Below are 16247 nucleotides of genomic sequence, written 5' to 3'. Positions count from 1 at the left end.
CATACATGAATGGGCTGCTATTTTTGTAACTACGCCTTCCTTGCCATGCCCACACAAGTCCCTTTTTTTGTTTCCTGTTTGGTTTCACGTGAAGGCATGCATCCCACATGCACCACAGTTTACAAGAAGTTGGTTTCCATGTTGATTCCCTCATGCAGCTTGTCTTATAGTCGCTGGTGTGATCCAACTGTCCAGCATGGGGGGAGTGGTGCATGGCAAGGGCATTCCATCTATCCCAGGGAAAATAAGGAAAAATGCTAGCTGTAGGATATATTCCTTACAAAAGGTCAATGGTCAATGTGCATGACCACTCAACATATCCACCAAAGCATGCAGCATGTATACAGGAAGTAATGATTTGTATATTGTGATTGGAGTGTATATAATTCCTATTGGATAATTCATCCTCTCACATCGTATGCATGTCAAAAGTATTATTCTGTTAATGATTGTACTTCGTAAACTTTGACTTGTGTATAACATGTATGAATCTCACTCAATTGTAATTGCCATGCAATACACATGCAACCTATATCATCAGTCCCATTATTTCAGTGGATTGCAGAAGGAAAAGTATTATGAACATGTAATGCACAACAGTACATGCCAAGCCTGTGATCATGACTCGAAGATACATGCATGAGTTTATGCATGCACTGTTGCATTATTTATACTTCTAGGTATCACTTTGTACATCAAATAAATATACTTTCTGTGTCACTAAAGACTGTCTGCCTATAGTAATTAATAATTAAGACTAGGATATAAGCACCATAAATAACATATTCTGAGATTGAATTTGATGACAATTTTGACTGAAATTTGTTGATAATTCAAACACCGGAAGATACCAAGTTAAAAAACCATAGTTTAAATTGCTCCCTAATGAAATTTTGAAAACTTAATATTGTGAGATAATTTTGGCTAAAATTTGTAAATGCTTATGAAAATTCAATGCTATAGTAGAAGCATGAATGCTACTGAAAAAGAATTGGAAAGCTTAAGAAGGGACAATGATTATTTCAGGGAAACTGTTAAAGAAAAAGGAGATAAATGCACCCATTATCAAGCTGAACTGGAGAGGATTAAAATGTATCATGAAACTGAACTTGAAAAGATAAAAAAGCAACATGAGTTTATTTTGGAATCAAAAGACAAAAAGAGATTTTGAAACTAAGAAGACTATCAGAATCTTATCCTGGTCATATTTCTAAAAATCCTCCAGCTGCTCCACCACAGGTTAAATCTCATAGTGGAATTATAGATCAAAGGACCACTCCATATGTCCCACCCCATAGTGCTCTTGTTGTGCCAAAGAGCACTAGAGGGCCTTACATTAGTGGTGGAGCTCAAGTGTATCAAACTATGAAGACATGACCAGCTTCATTGGATCATCATCATCATCAGGCAGTCGAAACTACTTGTCTCAATGTAGTCACAGTGAAGAAGATTATCTTAGTAGTGGTGGTGGTGGTGGTGGTGGTGGTGGTAAAGGTATTCGACATCCACCTGCAGCATTGTTCTCTGAAAATTTAAAGGAGAAAGACACAACTTATGGACCATCTGTGCAAGGATTCACTGTAGAAAATGTAGTTTTGGCAATTAGGGACTACAATTCACAAATTAGAAGGTTGTTTGATATGCTGAAAACTGCTGACTCTGCATCTCTGATGGCTAATTCCATGTCATTTCTTAAGAATATTATGGATGCTGCTCAGAGGTACATTAGTTCTATCCCATCCCATGTGAAAGTTACTGAAGTACAGCGCTTGTTGACCGATATTGAAACACAGTTTGCATTACTAAGAAGTGTTAATTTAGATCAGATTTCTGCCTACAATGTTGATGAAATAAGTCAGGCTGCTCGAAAGCTACATATAAAGCTATAATTATATAATTACACAGATACATGGATACAATTTTGTATTGGTTTGTTAGCAGCAATTTATTGGTTGCTATTTTTTGCTATGGTGTGTAGATATAGCTATATGCATGCATAGTTGTATATATCGCATGTGTGCTGAAGCTGCATGGAACAATGACTGGAGAAGGACTTACATCAGGAGTGTACTATGCATGTGTGGAAAAACTTTTATGGTTGTTTCAATGTATTTGTACTTTATATGGTTTATTAAATTTGATATGTGCAGAATTTAAGTGGGTGTTGTGTAATATATTGTGTGTACATTGAGGTATACAGTAGTAGCTACAATGCTTGCAAATCCTTATTGGTGAAATGGTTAGTGTATACTTTGAGTAATTCACAAGCAAACTTGTTGTGCATACGTCAATTGCCGTATAATTTGTGGACGTAATAATGTGCTTGTGGTATAAGTGAACACATGACAGTTTCTTTTATACATTGCCACCTTAAATTGTTGGATGGTCTCACAATTGACAGCTGCATTGTTTTCCTCAATGTAATACAGTTGTGCAGTTCCCCTCTGCTAGTTGTGCATCGTGTAATTACTTATGTAGTGCTGATCACTCTTGTCTTCAGTGACACAGAACATGTATTTATTGATGTACGACAGAGATATGTATAATACATATTGCAATAGTGCATAAGGGAAACTCATGCATGAATCTTCATAATCACCGGTTTGGTGTGCACTGTGTATTACTTGTTCATTTGCTTTTCCTATTCCTGATAGGCTGACATCCATCTTAAATGGCAATTACAATTGAGTGAGATTCATCATGTTATATACACAAATCAAATTCAATGCTGGAAATCATGAACAGATTTTTGACACGATGAATTCAGTATCCTAGCTATACACTCCAATCCCATACAATCACTACTTCTGCATGCATGTTTTGGTGGATATACTGAGTGGGTCATGCACATGCATTGGCTGACTGATCTTTTTGTAAGGAATAATTATTTTATCCTGCATCTATAGCTTCCTTCTTTTCCCTGGGCTAGTTGGAATGCTCTTGCCACTATCCCGGCTGTCAAATGCTGGATAGTTGGTGACTGTGAGACAAGCTGCACGAGGGTGTCAGTTTTCTAGCATGGAAGCCAACTTCGTGTTTGTGGTGTATAGCTAGGATGCGTGGATAATAGTATACCCATGTTTGGGGTTTGCCAGTGTACAGTAAAGACACCAAAAAATGGGTAGAAACATAACCTGTCATTAATTAATGATGCTGATTATGTAAATGAAAAAAGTTAAATGAAAGGTAAGTCCTTGACCAAACAGGACACAAAAAGGGACTTGTGTGGGCATGGTAAGGAAGGCGTGGTTACAAAAATAATAGCAGTAAACCACAGTTAATCAGGGAAGGTTAGTTGAGTCCATGCACACATTCATGCATTGCATGATTAAGCTAAAGAAACTTCCTCAGAAGATAAAATACTTATACAGACAGTTTCATCCAACATCTTCCTGACAAATGACTTGGAAGTTGTAGAAAAGTTAATTAAATTCCTCTGGCTGGTAATGGCCATGCAATCTGTAATTTAAATTCTCTCGACTCTCACATCAATATCATTTAAAAGTGATGTTACATCATCCACAAACCCCTCAGCGGAGTGCTTTTGCAATGGCTTTCAATTTGCATTTTTCCATCAAGGGGAACAAGTTTCCTTGCTCTTTGGCTTTCACTCCATCACAGCATGGAGGAAAACAGTTACAGAAATCCTTGTCATTATAAATGATTTTACAGAATTTGCCCAGAAAATACTCATTGATCTGTGCTACGCACCATCCAGGAGGGTCCTCTCCAGATTCAGTCCACTTCATGTATAGCTAACTAGCCATTAGCGGTATTGTGACTGAATCTATGAGTAAACTTACAGACTTAGTTTGCCGCAAGTTCAATTTTGCTTTCTAGCTAAATCACATGTTAAGACTGCATAGAGGTGGTGATGTCTGATATCTTAGTCGGCAATTTTATGATGCATATATGGCTCAGGATAACTTCAAGAGGGGGCAGAAACCAGGTACTAATCCAAATATAAACCAAGTTTCACATGGGTGGCTGCATGGCCCAGATTTTAAGCTGAGAGTCCTGAATGTCTTATAAGTATTTACATCGATAAAAGAACTGACAACGTTATCATCACAGTGAAGAATGCAGCAGCATGATAGCTATCTCTTATGTGCATATCATGTATTTTGTAATCCCAGTACAAGCTGATCATGGATAAACACTGTACTAGTGGTTAAACAAATTATAATCACATGCATGTACACCTGTGCACATACTGCACATTCCTCTCTGTTGTATGTGATATGTGAGAGATGATAGCTTGCTATTGAATAAGTAAATGGGAACTATTATCTATACTAATGCATGCAGCCCCACAAGAAGAAACATTACCTTAAAGGTTGTATTATTCTATACTTGCTATACCAACTAAAATTTTACTGATTTTGATGCAATGAGTCGCATTTTGCCACATCTGGTGATTTGCTGGCAATTACACTAGTAATGTTATATGAAAGTAAAATTGGCCCCCCATATTTTTCTTCAAGAACTCCTTTGCATGCATGGTGCATGGTAGCTAATATATACTGCCCATTATATTAGATAAATTCATTAATGAATATAGTGCTACCAGCTATGATAAAGATTCCATCACATCTATGCTTGAACAACCCAACACAGCAATTCCTTTTCCAAGATCAATCAGGCTTTGAAACTTGCTAATCTGAAGAACTTATCCAACAACTATTGCTATACCCATCTTTAAACAGCAGTTGAAATCTTTATTTTCTCAGCAAATTAACATCATGCACAGTAGCAATGTTACCTCTTTAACCATGTAATACATATATAGCTTAGTTACTGTAAGTGTAATATACGTAATGTAATGTATGGCATGAGGCTCATTATTATAAAAGTGATACTAGGTATAGCATTAGAGTCTGATTGACATGCAATGCAGGGTTTCAGTCCAATTTATAAATATGCAAATAATTTGGTAGTAATGAAAGAACATGATTGATAAGTCTGATTATATGAGTGGCTGTAAGGCCATGCATGCTATTCCTCCACCCTCTACTTTGGATCAGTGCCTAGAAACTATTGTAGAGGGGATAAAGTGTCTCCCTGGAAAAAAGAAGGTTAATAATTCAGTTTGCTAAGTTGTATTGCTGCATGGTAGCGAGGCCAAACTTGATGTAATTATGTAATGATTGCCCCCAATTCAACATATATCGAGAGATAGGAGCCAAATGCATTTTTAAGTCAGCTCCTGTTGCAAGAGCGTCCTGTATAGTTGAGGATACAGCACATATAGCTACATTGTTCAAAACACCAAATACCTCTAGATTGATTCAGGGCTCAGCTAGCTAATAGCTACTAAATAAGGCCACTACAATGAGATAACTTGTTTCTCATCAACCGCCCGCAACAAAATTTTCTTTTGCCCATGCGTACTCATTATTGCATGAGATTGCAGCATGGCTTTCTTGAGTGTTGTGGTAGTGGATTTATCACGTAGAAAAGCACTATTTCCATGGAGAACTGCAATTCCTTTGAGATACAGATACACCATTTAATATAAATTTTTTTTTATTTCTGGGTTGATTAGAGTGCTTTCTGGAGCATCAACAACCATGCACCAAGGCATCAACAGTGAGTGCTACAGTGTACACTAGCATTGGTACCGTGACCTGCATACCTTATGTGCAGGGCCATAGTATCTAAGAGTCATAGTAGCTTTAGTGCTGCTACCTCTGCCACAAGCTTGCACAGCCCCTCCCCCTGATAAGACTGATCAGCCTACATGTGCTAACACTGCTGTTGTTTACTACTGCTGCTGCTGCTGTTGCTGCTGCTGTTGCTGCTACTGCTGCTGTTGCTGCTGCTGCTGCTGCTGTTGCTGTACTGGGGTATGGTACATGACCCCAAGACTGGAGGAATTCTCATAAAGGAATTGAAAACTTTGTTACTGAAGTTGAAGCTTATGTGAACTCGGAGTTTTACCCTCAGTGTGCACCAGTGCTTGATGTGCACCCTGCCAATATCCTAAAATAAAGGATTATTATATTGGTTTTGTACAAATACATACATCCTTCAATTTATAGCTATGGCTTGTGCAATAATGAGATAATGAGATAACCCACCCGCCCGCATGTATTACTCTATGAAAAGTTGATGAGAAACAAGTTATCTCATTGTAGTGGCCTAATTAGCTATACTTCAGGGGAAGGACACTATATATCGAAAATGCCTAACGGTGGCAAAAGTTAAATGATCTATTTTAGCATCAACAGGAAAGTCCTGTTGTGGGCAAACCGTGCGCCCATAGATAATGCAGGGGTATCCCTGCCGTGATCCAATAGCGGGAATTTCCCTTCCCAGTCGATTCGTTTCCGAGTCCCCCAGTCATCTCTGATGCTACGTCTGACTCTGGGTGCTATTCTACTATAACCATTATAGGTAAGCGAAATACTTTTTGACATGCATTCATGATTAATGGTGCATCAATAATGATGTCATGGTGTTGCTGGGCGTGCTGTGTGGCTTCCACGTCGGCACCACAACAACCTACATATCCCTGAAGCTTTTGAGCTTTTAAGTGGTATTATTGTCCGGCGCTGTGCCTGCTGAGCTACTCCCGAAACTACGGCATTACAGCCGCCGGGCTTAGTTACATGCAGCCATTTTTATTATTATTTCAGACTGCATCAAGAACAGACTTGATCAGTTTTGGACAGAATCTGGATATGGACACAATGAAAGGTCAAAGACCTATTAATTTACAAATTTTGATCCACTACATAATACTAATACTAAATGTCAGTGCTGCGGCACAGTCAGTGAATTGTTCAAATTTGATATAGCTAAGCGTGCTTTTTCCTTTAACTCCTAGCTAATTGAAGATCCTATGAACTGGTTTTCACCATCCTCATGGCTGTCCTTCAGCTATAGTAGTTGTGGTCCCATTTTTGTATAGGCCAGTTCATTTTAGCTTTCCGTCTTGTTATTGACGACATATATAATTATTTTCTATATATAAATTATCAATTATGTGTTATATGCACTTCTGCAAACTCTGCCATAGATGATACAATTCAGTGTGTCAGTAATAATGTACATATCCACCATAGGGGGTAGAACACACATTACGTAAATTACAAAAGTGCTACTAAAAAGTATTTATAAAAATGCACTTCTTGTAGGTGTTCACAGTAATATATCAGACATGAACGATTAATTGTGTGTAGTTATTAAAGGATTGCATGCTGTAACCCTTCGTGGAAGTCTGTAACAACCATCCGTCATGATATCAGTAAGTCTAGTTTCTCCTTAATGGAACTGTTTCTGCTCACGAGATTCACACTATTGTAAAGTACAGAACTTGAATGTTGCTTAATCCCTGCCATCAGTATTTTCTACAGGATCCATTGCACTTATGTAAAATGCTTTCTGACGGCTCCAGTAATATTTTATATGTGACCAGATTTTAGAGAACCAATCCAAATCGCATATTTTTAATCTTTTTCAAGACTAAACAGAATAGCATGGCTGTTCATTACAAGCAAGGGCACATTCAGAGAACTGTACGTGTGTATAGCAACCGATCCAACACATGTTTTAGGCTTCATCACAGAATCTATAAAACCAGTCTCTTGAAATCTGTGTCAATCTTCTAATCCTGAAAGTCTAATGTTATGTCATACTTATAATTTATGAAAGTGAGCCACTACATTTCAGTGGAGAATAAGGTGATAAATTGCCAAGACCAGCAATATACCAGTGCTATACAAGAAGGGTAGTCAGTCTGTGCTGGTGCTTGCTGTTTCAGTATAAGTAAATCATCTTGTCTATTGTGGTCTTGCGGCATCGGAATTCTGCTATCACCTCCATTATCATTATCCTTTAAGCCGGTCAGAAATTGCTCAGGGGAGAGGGTGTCCTGGTCCTCCCATCTTCTCACCGAAGCCTGCAGGAAAGTTAGGTGGACAAGGCTTTAAAACATTACTGTTGAACTTATCTTGTGGATAGTATGCCTTTGAAACACTAATGTCTGATTTATTAACTTCAGCAATACAATAAGGATCATGTCATGGTTGGGACAGCTTGCAAAGTCACTCTGTTTTCTCTGCCGGAAATTTCACTTCAACCCAGTCACTGACTTGATTTTGTTTATAGACTTCAGCTTGGAATCATATTATAGGTCTTGTAACATTTCTGGATTTATGTTGCAGCCTTTGTTGCAATCTCTCATGCCAAACTAAGTGAAAAAGACAATCTTCTCTGTAATCTTGTGTGTTTCCTGGAGAAGAGAAATTAGGGCTGGGTGATAGTGCATATGGTAAAGATTGAAATTCTACAATTATTTGCAATATTATAAAAACGCAGCTATCAGTACTTTATCGATACTCAGACAGTAGCAGTACAGATGATAGTAGTAATATTGATAGCTCTCAAACATGTAAATATAATGCTTTCTTTTGCTGTCACACAAGAGCAATTATCACTTCAGCAGTAAACTAGTACTTTTCAAGTAGTCTGCTTCCACTCCTATTAGACAGCAGCCATAGGTTTATAAAGCATGAGTATAATACATTGAGTGTAAAGAAAATGGTGGATGAACATGAGGAGCCTGTTGAACTCAGTTCTGACAGGGAAGTGATGCTGAAAGAATATGAGGGAAAACTTTAGTCACTTGAGGGAGCAGCGTTGTCAGGAAATTCTTTGGATTTTGGAAGTGGATAAATTAAGACAGCAGAATTTTAGTTGATGACAAAATGAGTGACTTGTATTTGAAGTTGAAATATACTGGTGGCACTAACAATTAGCATTTCACCTGAGAGAACATCACAAAGGTGACTATGAAGCAGTTGTACAGGCTAGTATGGAAGAAATGCCTCATTTTAGCATGAAAGTTGTATCACCAGTTACATCACAAGTTACTATCCAAGATAGCCTTGCTAAAACGATGCCTCACAACTGACCTGTGGTTTTCACGAGCTAGACACAGCTGTTACATTTCACTATTTGACAGTGTCATTTGAAACAAAGTCACATTTGGTTGAGACAAAGAATTTGCAGCAGATTATATTGGTAAACATAGGCGGGGGCCATACCCCCCCCACCCCTGCTGAAAAACAACTTTAATAAATCTTGGGGAAAAGTTGCAGTATAGATTGGCATTGTTATTTTAGCATTTTTCATGTTTTAGCATAAATTTTAGGCTGTCCAAATTGCAAAAATTGTGTAGCTTCTGGGGGGTTGCATGTGCAGCTTCTGGGGATTGCACCCCCAGATCAGATCCCCCTGAAATTCTACTTTATAATTATGACAGCCATACAACAATAGTCATGATGTTCCCTACTTGGCCCCCTGTAGGTCAGGTCTAGAATCACCACTACAACATCTGAGACATTGGAAGTGTAGTGCTGTCTGAACAGAATTTAATTAGTATCAAAAATAGTAGGTCCAATGTTGTTTGTGACATGGATTTGTTAGCATATCAGTTGTTTCAGCCAGCTTGCTACTGAGAAGTTTCATGGGTATGTAGAACTGTTACTTGTTGTAAACAGTTAGTGGAACATTTCAATCATTCTTCAAAGTCATTATACCTATTAAAACAAAATTGATAGGGTCACCTGTCTAAACAGACAATGTTAACTAACATCGAAAATATGTTCCTGTTCAGGAACAGGACACCGGATGGAATTCTACTTATTATATGATGGAGTGAATCTTGGAACTCTGTCATCCACCCTATCACAATTGTGAAAAAGTGTATGCTTACAGATTCAGAAATTAGCACAAGATTATTTTATACAATTTCTGAAACCTTTAATTTCATCAGTTTAATTACTTAGTTATCAAAACACTAACAAACATTTAACAAACATTTACCCCTGTTCTCACTGTCCTTTGATGAAACAAATGAAGCTAAGGTGAATGAGTATTATGGAGATGGCTGATTTGGAAGTTTTAAACAAATGTGTACTACTAGATCCTCGATTCAGAAATGTTGTATTTGCATCTAGTGACAGTCTAGTTGATAAACCATAAATAGATTGAGTGTTCCTACCCCTGCTTCTAGCTCACACATTCCCTTGTCAAGTGCTACCACCTCTAGCACTCCTGTGTCAAGGCATAAAGAAGGAAAGCTAATGAAATTATATTTGTTCATAAAACCAGTAAATCCTTGTCAGCAGTTGAGAAGAGATATGCTGGCTGTCATAGAACTGGAAACCCTAGCACTTGTTTGGGTAATTAGCCACTTTCACATGTACCTTTACAGTCGTGATACGGAGTGCAAAACACGCCCAAAGTGTATGCAAGTAGCTCTCTGATGGTACTATAGCTGGTATACTTCCTAGCAAGTACACAGGGTAATGAACACCATTCAATTGCCACCACTTCAAAGGATCCAAACGTCCTTCATACTGATTTGTGCATAATAAACATCAGACAAGTACCTCAGTAATTCTAATTCTGAAGGGTTAGAAAGATAATCATCTGGAGATGCAACTGGATGTAACTGATTGTCCTCTTGTGTCTGTGACAGTACTGCACCTACCTCTCTATCAATACATCAGTTCCCAGTGTGGAGAATGGTGAATTGATTAAAGCATCCTTGAGGTGTTGGAATGACTGTTGACATTCTGATGACCAGTTGAAGTTTGCATCTTTATGAGTGAACTGGTGTAGAGGCTGTGCCATTTTAGCAACATACCCATAATGAAACAGTGGTAATAGGATGTAAGACCAACAAATTACCTAACTTCTTTTACATGTGGGGACTGGAAGGATCTGGATGGCAACTACTCTGCTATAGTTAGAAGATATTATCTGTTGTGTCCTAACAAAATGACGTTTAGATGGTTTGAGCTTCAGTCCAGCAGTTGTAAAGCATTGTAGTTGTTGTTTCAAGCGTGTAAGGTGGTCTTCAAATGTGCCTGATGACATTGTTTAAGTAGATCTTTCTCTGTATTAAGTCCCTGCCGAGTAAGCATCGGAAACCAACAACAGTGAACCCATAAAGTCCCTGGTGAGTCACAAATGTAGTCTTTTCTCTTGCATTTGCACTCCGGCTGCTAAGTCTGAAGTTAAAAAATATATTATATTTTTCCAACAATTCTGGGTAGGGGAAAGGTGTCACTTTTTGGTAGGCTACAGTACTCAGTGCAGAGGTGTAATGACCCATCTTTTTTGTATAACCAGGCTTACCCATGCATGGACTATTGGACAGGGTAACCACAGTCTGTGTCTGTATTTCACAATCAGTATTGCTTGGCTATTTTCTTGTCTTGCTGCAAATGGGGTGGTTGACGCTTGTACTGGGCTACACCATGCAGTACCAATGGCAGATTTTAGTATATGCTAGCTAGAAGGCTACAGTACAGGTACAAGTGCATCTGAAGCATACGTGAGTAGTGAAAAGATGGAAAGAACAAGAATGGAAGAGCTAACGTCTTAAAAAGAAGGGGTTGAGATTATTTTTCAGAGGTAAAACTGCTATAAAACTAGCAAAATACTCTATAGCAGTCAATTACTCTAATAGAACATCCGTCTCTAAAACTCTTCTAATCTATAAGGAACAAAGTCCAGTATGTGAGCTGAAATTGAACCTCTTCTTCTTTACCTACAGCTTGTGCACTGCTATCTCACCATTATACCAACATCCTGACATACTGATTGCTTAAAAGTTACTTATCTATACCTTTTTATGCACTGTGAATCACAAGATGTCAGTTCTTTTTCTTTTGGTGTAATGTGTAGTGGACTAGTGAGTAATTAACTACAAACTTGATTCAGAAATGCTTTCTTTTGTAACTAAATTCTACTGAAACTTTAGCATCTATAAAGTTAACAGGGGTTTAGCCAAACACAACAAAATATGATCACTGTATACATCCCATGCATCTACTTGGATGTTGCATTTGAAAGTACATAGTAGGTGTATATATCAAGTTCATAGTCATCGTACTGTAAATATTGAAAATACACCCATCACCCTTTCTAAAGAAAATGCTTATAATAACATACCAAAGTATCAATCAGGAATTCCTGACTGAAAGCATAAATTGAGTAATATTGTTGGTCATGACATGGTTTCATTTTAGCATCAGTTTAAACTAATACAATTAAATATCTTACAGCCTCTAGAGGTTGCACTCCTAGATCCCTTACAATTCAACTCAAGCCATATTGCAGTATTAATGCTGTGCCCTGTATATGACAGCTAGTATTACCACTGCTAGAGAATAGTGATTTTACTTATAAAGTGGCTCACAGTGCTTAGTCAAACTATTGCAAAATTCAATCTCAGAAAGCTAAATTTGCAAAAAAATTTCCTGTAGGGGGCTTCCCCTAGATAGAGCATTCTCCACATGCTGAGCGTGCCTCCCATCCTGTCACTATGTTGTATCAACCAGTTTGTCACTTTTTCTTATCTCCTACTATATAGATGCATGCCCCTAGCTTAGCACCCCCCTTAGGAAATCTTAGATCCACTGTTACTAGATTTGTCTCACCTCTTTCACTATCCTCCAATGCAAATGCAGTGTGATACTCACAATGTATGGTAAACAATTAGCTACTTTATTCCAGTCCATCACATCTTCCCTTTTTAAGCAGTGTTAACCTCACAAACTGTATCAACTGAATATGAATACTGAGTGCTAATAGAAGAGGTTCAGCCTCAGAACCATGATTTTACTTGCTAGAACCCACTTGTAGGCAGGCCACAATTCCAAACTCTTTCTGAGTGCAGTAAATAATCATGAGTGTCCATAATGACATCCACTGTTCTTTTGCATGATTTTGTCAACAAATGTTACATCAAGATAAATTGTCTGTCCATGCAGCTTAAATGTGCAGCAATCAGCAGTTTGTCTGTTGGTTTGCACTGTTTCTTCTTACTGCGGGCCCTTTTAAAATCAGTTCAGGACCCATGATAACAGAACTATATCGTAGTTTAATTGCAGATGCTAACACAGAGAGTTACTTACAGTTATAATGGAAGCGTATTAACTACTCAAGTATTGACATACATACATATACAATCATATTTAACATTGTTGCAACTTTTTTAATACCCTTATTTGATTTCACACATTTCTTGTGTGTTTCTGTATAAAGAACTATAAACCAATTGTATAGTATTTTATAGGCTAGAAATTAGTGTAAACTTTTTACCTTACAAATAACGTCTGCATGTATACATGCAGTACACAAGAGTGAATAGACTTGCATAACTAATTTACTATATACCCTTGTTTTATGTAGTTGTCAAAATGGCTTCCAAATTGTCTGTATCTGAGAAGTGCCAAATAAAAGGTGTTAAGATCTTAAATGACAGGGTTCTTGGGACAGGATCATATGGAGTTGTGTATGTAGCTATCTATCATGGTACAAAAGTGGCTGCTAAGAAACTACATGGAATATTTTTTGAAGGTGTTTCTCCTGCGGAGTTTAAAGGAATTTTGCATTCATGGAAACAAGAATTAGAGCTAATGAGTTCTCTTAGACATCCAAATATAGTCCAGTTTTATGGCATGTTTAATTCACGTGATTCTTCTAGCCTTGAATTATCTGGTGACAGTTACATCATTACAGAGTTGATGGCTAAAAGTTTACAGGCAAGAAACTTGGAACCACCGAGACTCAACTTTCGGCAAATTGTTGACATTGTCATGGGAATTTCATCTGGACTGTGTTACCTTCATAACAGAGACCAACCTATTATGCACAGAGATCTTGCTAGTAAGAACATACTTTTGAGTGAGTTTGGACAGGCAAAGATAGCTGATTTAGGTGTGGCAAAAATTACCTTAAATGCGCAAGCATCACACACCCGACATCCTGGTACTGACCTGTACATGCCAGTAGAAAGTGTTATAGGTAGCGATAATTATGATCATTCCATCGATTTATATGGGTTAGGTGTGATTATTCTAGAATTAGCCATTGGTAGAGACCCCACTGCTACACAGTGCTTAAAACGTGTTAATAATCGTATAGAGGTTGTTCCAGAAATAGAGCGACGACAAAAAGATTTTGATGAGCTTGACCAAAGCTGCAATAAAGAACTAGAATGTGTCATTATGTTTTGTTTAAGGGATAAAGAAACCAGGATTACAGCAACAGGCATTGTAGAGTATTTGGAAAAGATTCGGAACAGTGTTTCATACCAATCATGTAGCACAACTCCAATCTTTGATTTTAATAAAACAATGCCTACAATTAGTGGTGTTTATGAGGACAACTCCAAGCTTAGTGCAGACCTTGAAGCATCTAAAGAGAAAATTAGTAATCTCATGAAAGAAAACAATAAACTGACTGCAAAACTTGACCATTTGCAAAAGCAGTTTCAAGATAAACTCAAAACCAAGGAAGATAAATTTCAACAACTTTCAAATAAATATGTTGAACTTGAAGATCAATTTAAAACTAACGAAGATCAGTTTCAACAACTTTCAAAAACAAAAGCTGAACTTGAAGATAAACTCAAAACTAAAGAAAAAGAAATGGAGAAGCTTAAGCATCAACTAGATAATGTTAAAAATTATTATGAAGCAAAATTAAATGAGCTACACCAAAAGCAGCATAATCAACAAGATGTGTCAATGAGTAACACTAATTCCTTCCTGCACCCAACTTATCACTCACCACAGTCCAAATATGGTCAACAACTTAGCAACTCACCCAAAAGTCTTCCAGAGCGTATTACTGGCCACATCTCAGGAAGAACAATGGAAAACTCCACACAACTGAATAACCAAAGGTTGACATATCAAAGAAGCCAGACATATCAAAGAAGCCACAGTGCAAACGCACAGAACTACTCCACACAACTTAGTGACAAACCATCAGTGTATCAAAGAAGCCATAGTGCATATGCAGAAAGCCATGCAGTCATGACTATTCCTACCAGCGATACATTCAATCCCACAGTAAGACAACCTATCGCCATTACCCGTGAGCAAGATACAGAACAGCATACAGATAACTGCTCATCACTACCAACCACTTATTCTGTCATTAATTCTGCACCTCCTCTGATTAACTACTCTGATACATATGGACACAGATACTCACATGATCAGGCCAGTAGATCTCCTTTGTATCAGCACCAACATGAAAGTGATCACTTTAATGTAGCTCACCAGTTTCACAGTATTCCTTCACCACAAATGGTGACACCCAATAATGTTGTTGGTTACAATACTGCACAACTCAGTAGTTCAGCTCCTCAGCTCACAGTACGAGAAGCAGATGAATATCTTTCCTATCAAGTATCTTGCATGGATAGAGTCATAGGTCAGTTGATGAATCCAAATAATTCTGATAACCTGCAGTCAAGTTTTGTGCAAACTTTGAAAGAGCAAATAATTAAAACTGATAACTACATTAGCAACTTGCCATTTTTACTTAGGAATGTGGGCAATCCTATTAATCGTATTGAATGCCAATTGAATAAATTACTGACTTTAAATATTCGTGTTACCTATGGTGACAGACGAGCACTTGATGAAGTAATATACCATTTGCAAAGCACCATTTCAAATTAGCAGCATTAACTGCTACCACTATACATGAACTGTTCTGTCTGAATTTTTTAATTAAAATTTTTGTATTTAATCAAAATATAACTTGCTACATCTGTTAACTGTTGTATCTATTGCTATAAGTGCTACCAAGAGTACATAATAAAGAGGCTCTTTATTATGTACTCTTGGTGCTACTCAATAAGTATACACTCTGCTACAATTAGCCTTCCATATTGTAATTGATGATAACTTTGTACAGTTTAACATTAAATATGCACATTACATATGGGCCCCATACGCATGCACGTGTTGCATACGTCTTATACATCTTATAGGCAACGTGGCAATACCATAGCCTGATATAGTGTTAAAAGATGGTACGCACACTTCTGTAGGTATGATATTATGGTATAAATTGCTGAGTTGTTTGAATAAATTTCAAAATTATGTACATCCTTGAAGAATGGAATCATAAACTGCAAAGGACCAAATTGTTTCACTGAAAAACCACAGCCTTTACCATTTTAATTACTGCTGACATGTATACGTTAGGCCTAGTATACGTACTATGATATTTCCAACTACATATCAGAGGCGGATCCAGGGGGGGGTTTAAAGGGTTCCATTGAACCAACCCCCGTTTGGAATTTAAGGGCCTTTAATTTGAGACACTCTAATAGAGTATTCTTCTGAGGAGCAGTGTAGCAAGCAGGTAGTTACATTTTTTCTTCTTTTTTTGTCTTTGGTTTACTGCTAGGCTGAAGTTGCAAT

At 37.5% G+C, this 16247-nt stretch overlaps 1 protein-coding gene across 1 annotated transcript; it reads left to right on the top strand.

Annotated features, from left to right (window-relative positions):
* The first annotated feature begins 6239 nt into the window (after positions 1-6239).
* On the top strand, positions 6240-15784 carry LOC136261401 (uncharacterized). Its single transcript, XM_066055406.1, has 2 exons — positions 6240-6396; positions 13213-15784. The coding sequence occupies exon 2, from the start codon at positions 13221-13223 to the stop codon at positions 15495-15497; it is 2277 nt and encodes a 758-aa protein (XP_065911478.1). The 5' UTR covers positions 6240-6396; positions 13213-13220; the 3' UTR covers positions 15498-15784.
* The last annotated feature ends 463 nt before the right edge of the window (positions 15785-16247 follow it).

This window comes from Dysidea avara, chromosome 7 (assembly GCF_963678975.1).
Source record: "Dysidea avara chromosome 7, odDysAvar1.4, whole genome shotgun sequence".
Lineage (NCBI taxonomy): Eukaryota > Metazoa > Porifera > Demospongiae > Dictyoceratida > Dysideidae > Dysidea > Dysidea avara.
The sequence above is the reverse complement of the archived record's forward strand: the minus strand, read 5'-3'. Positions and strand labels throughout refer to the sequence as shown.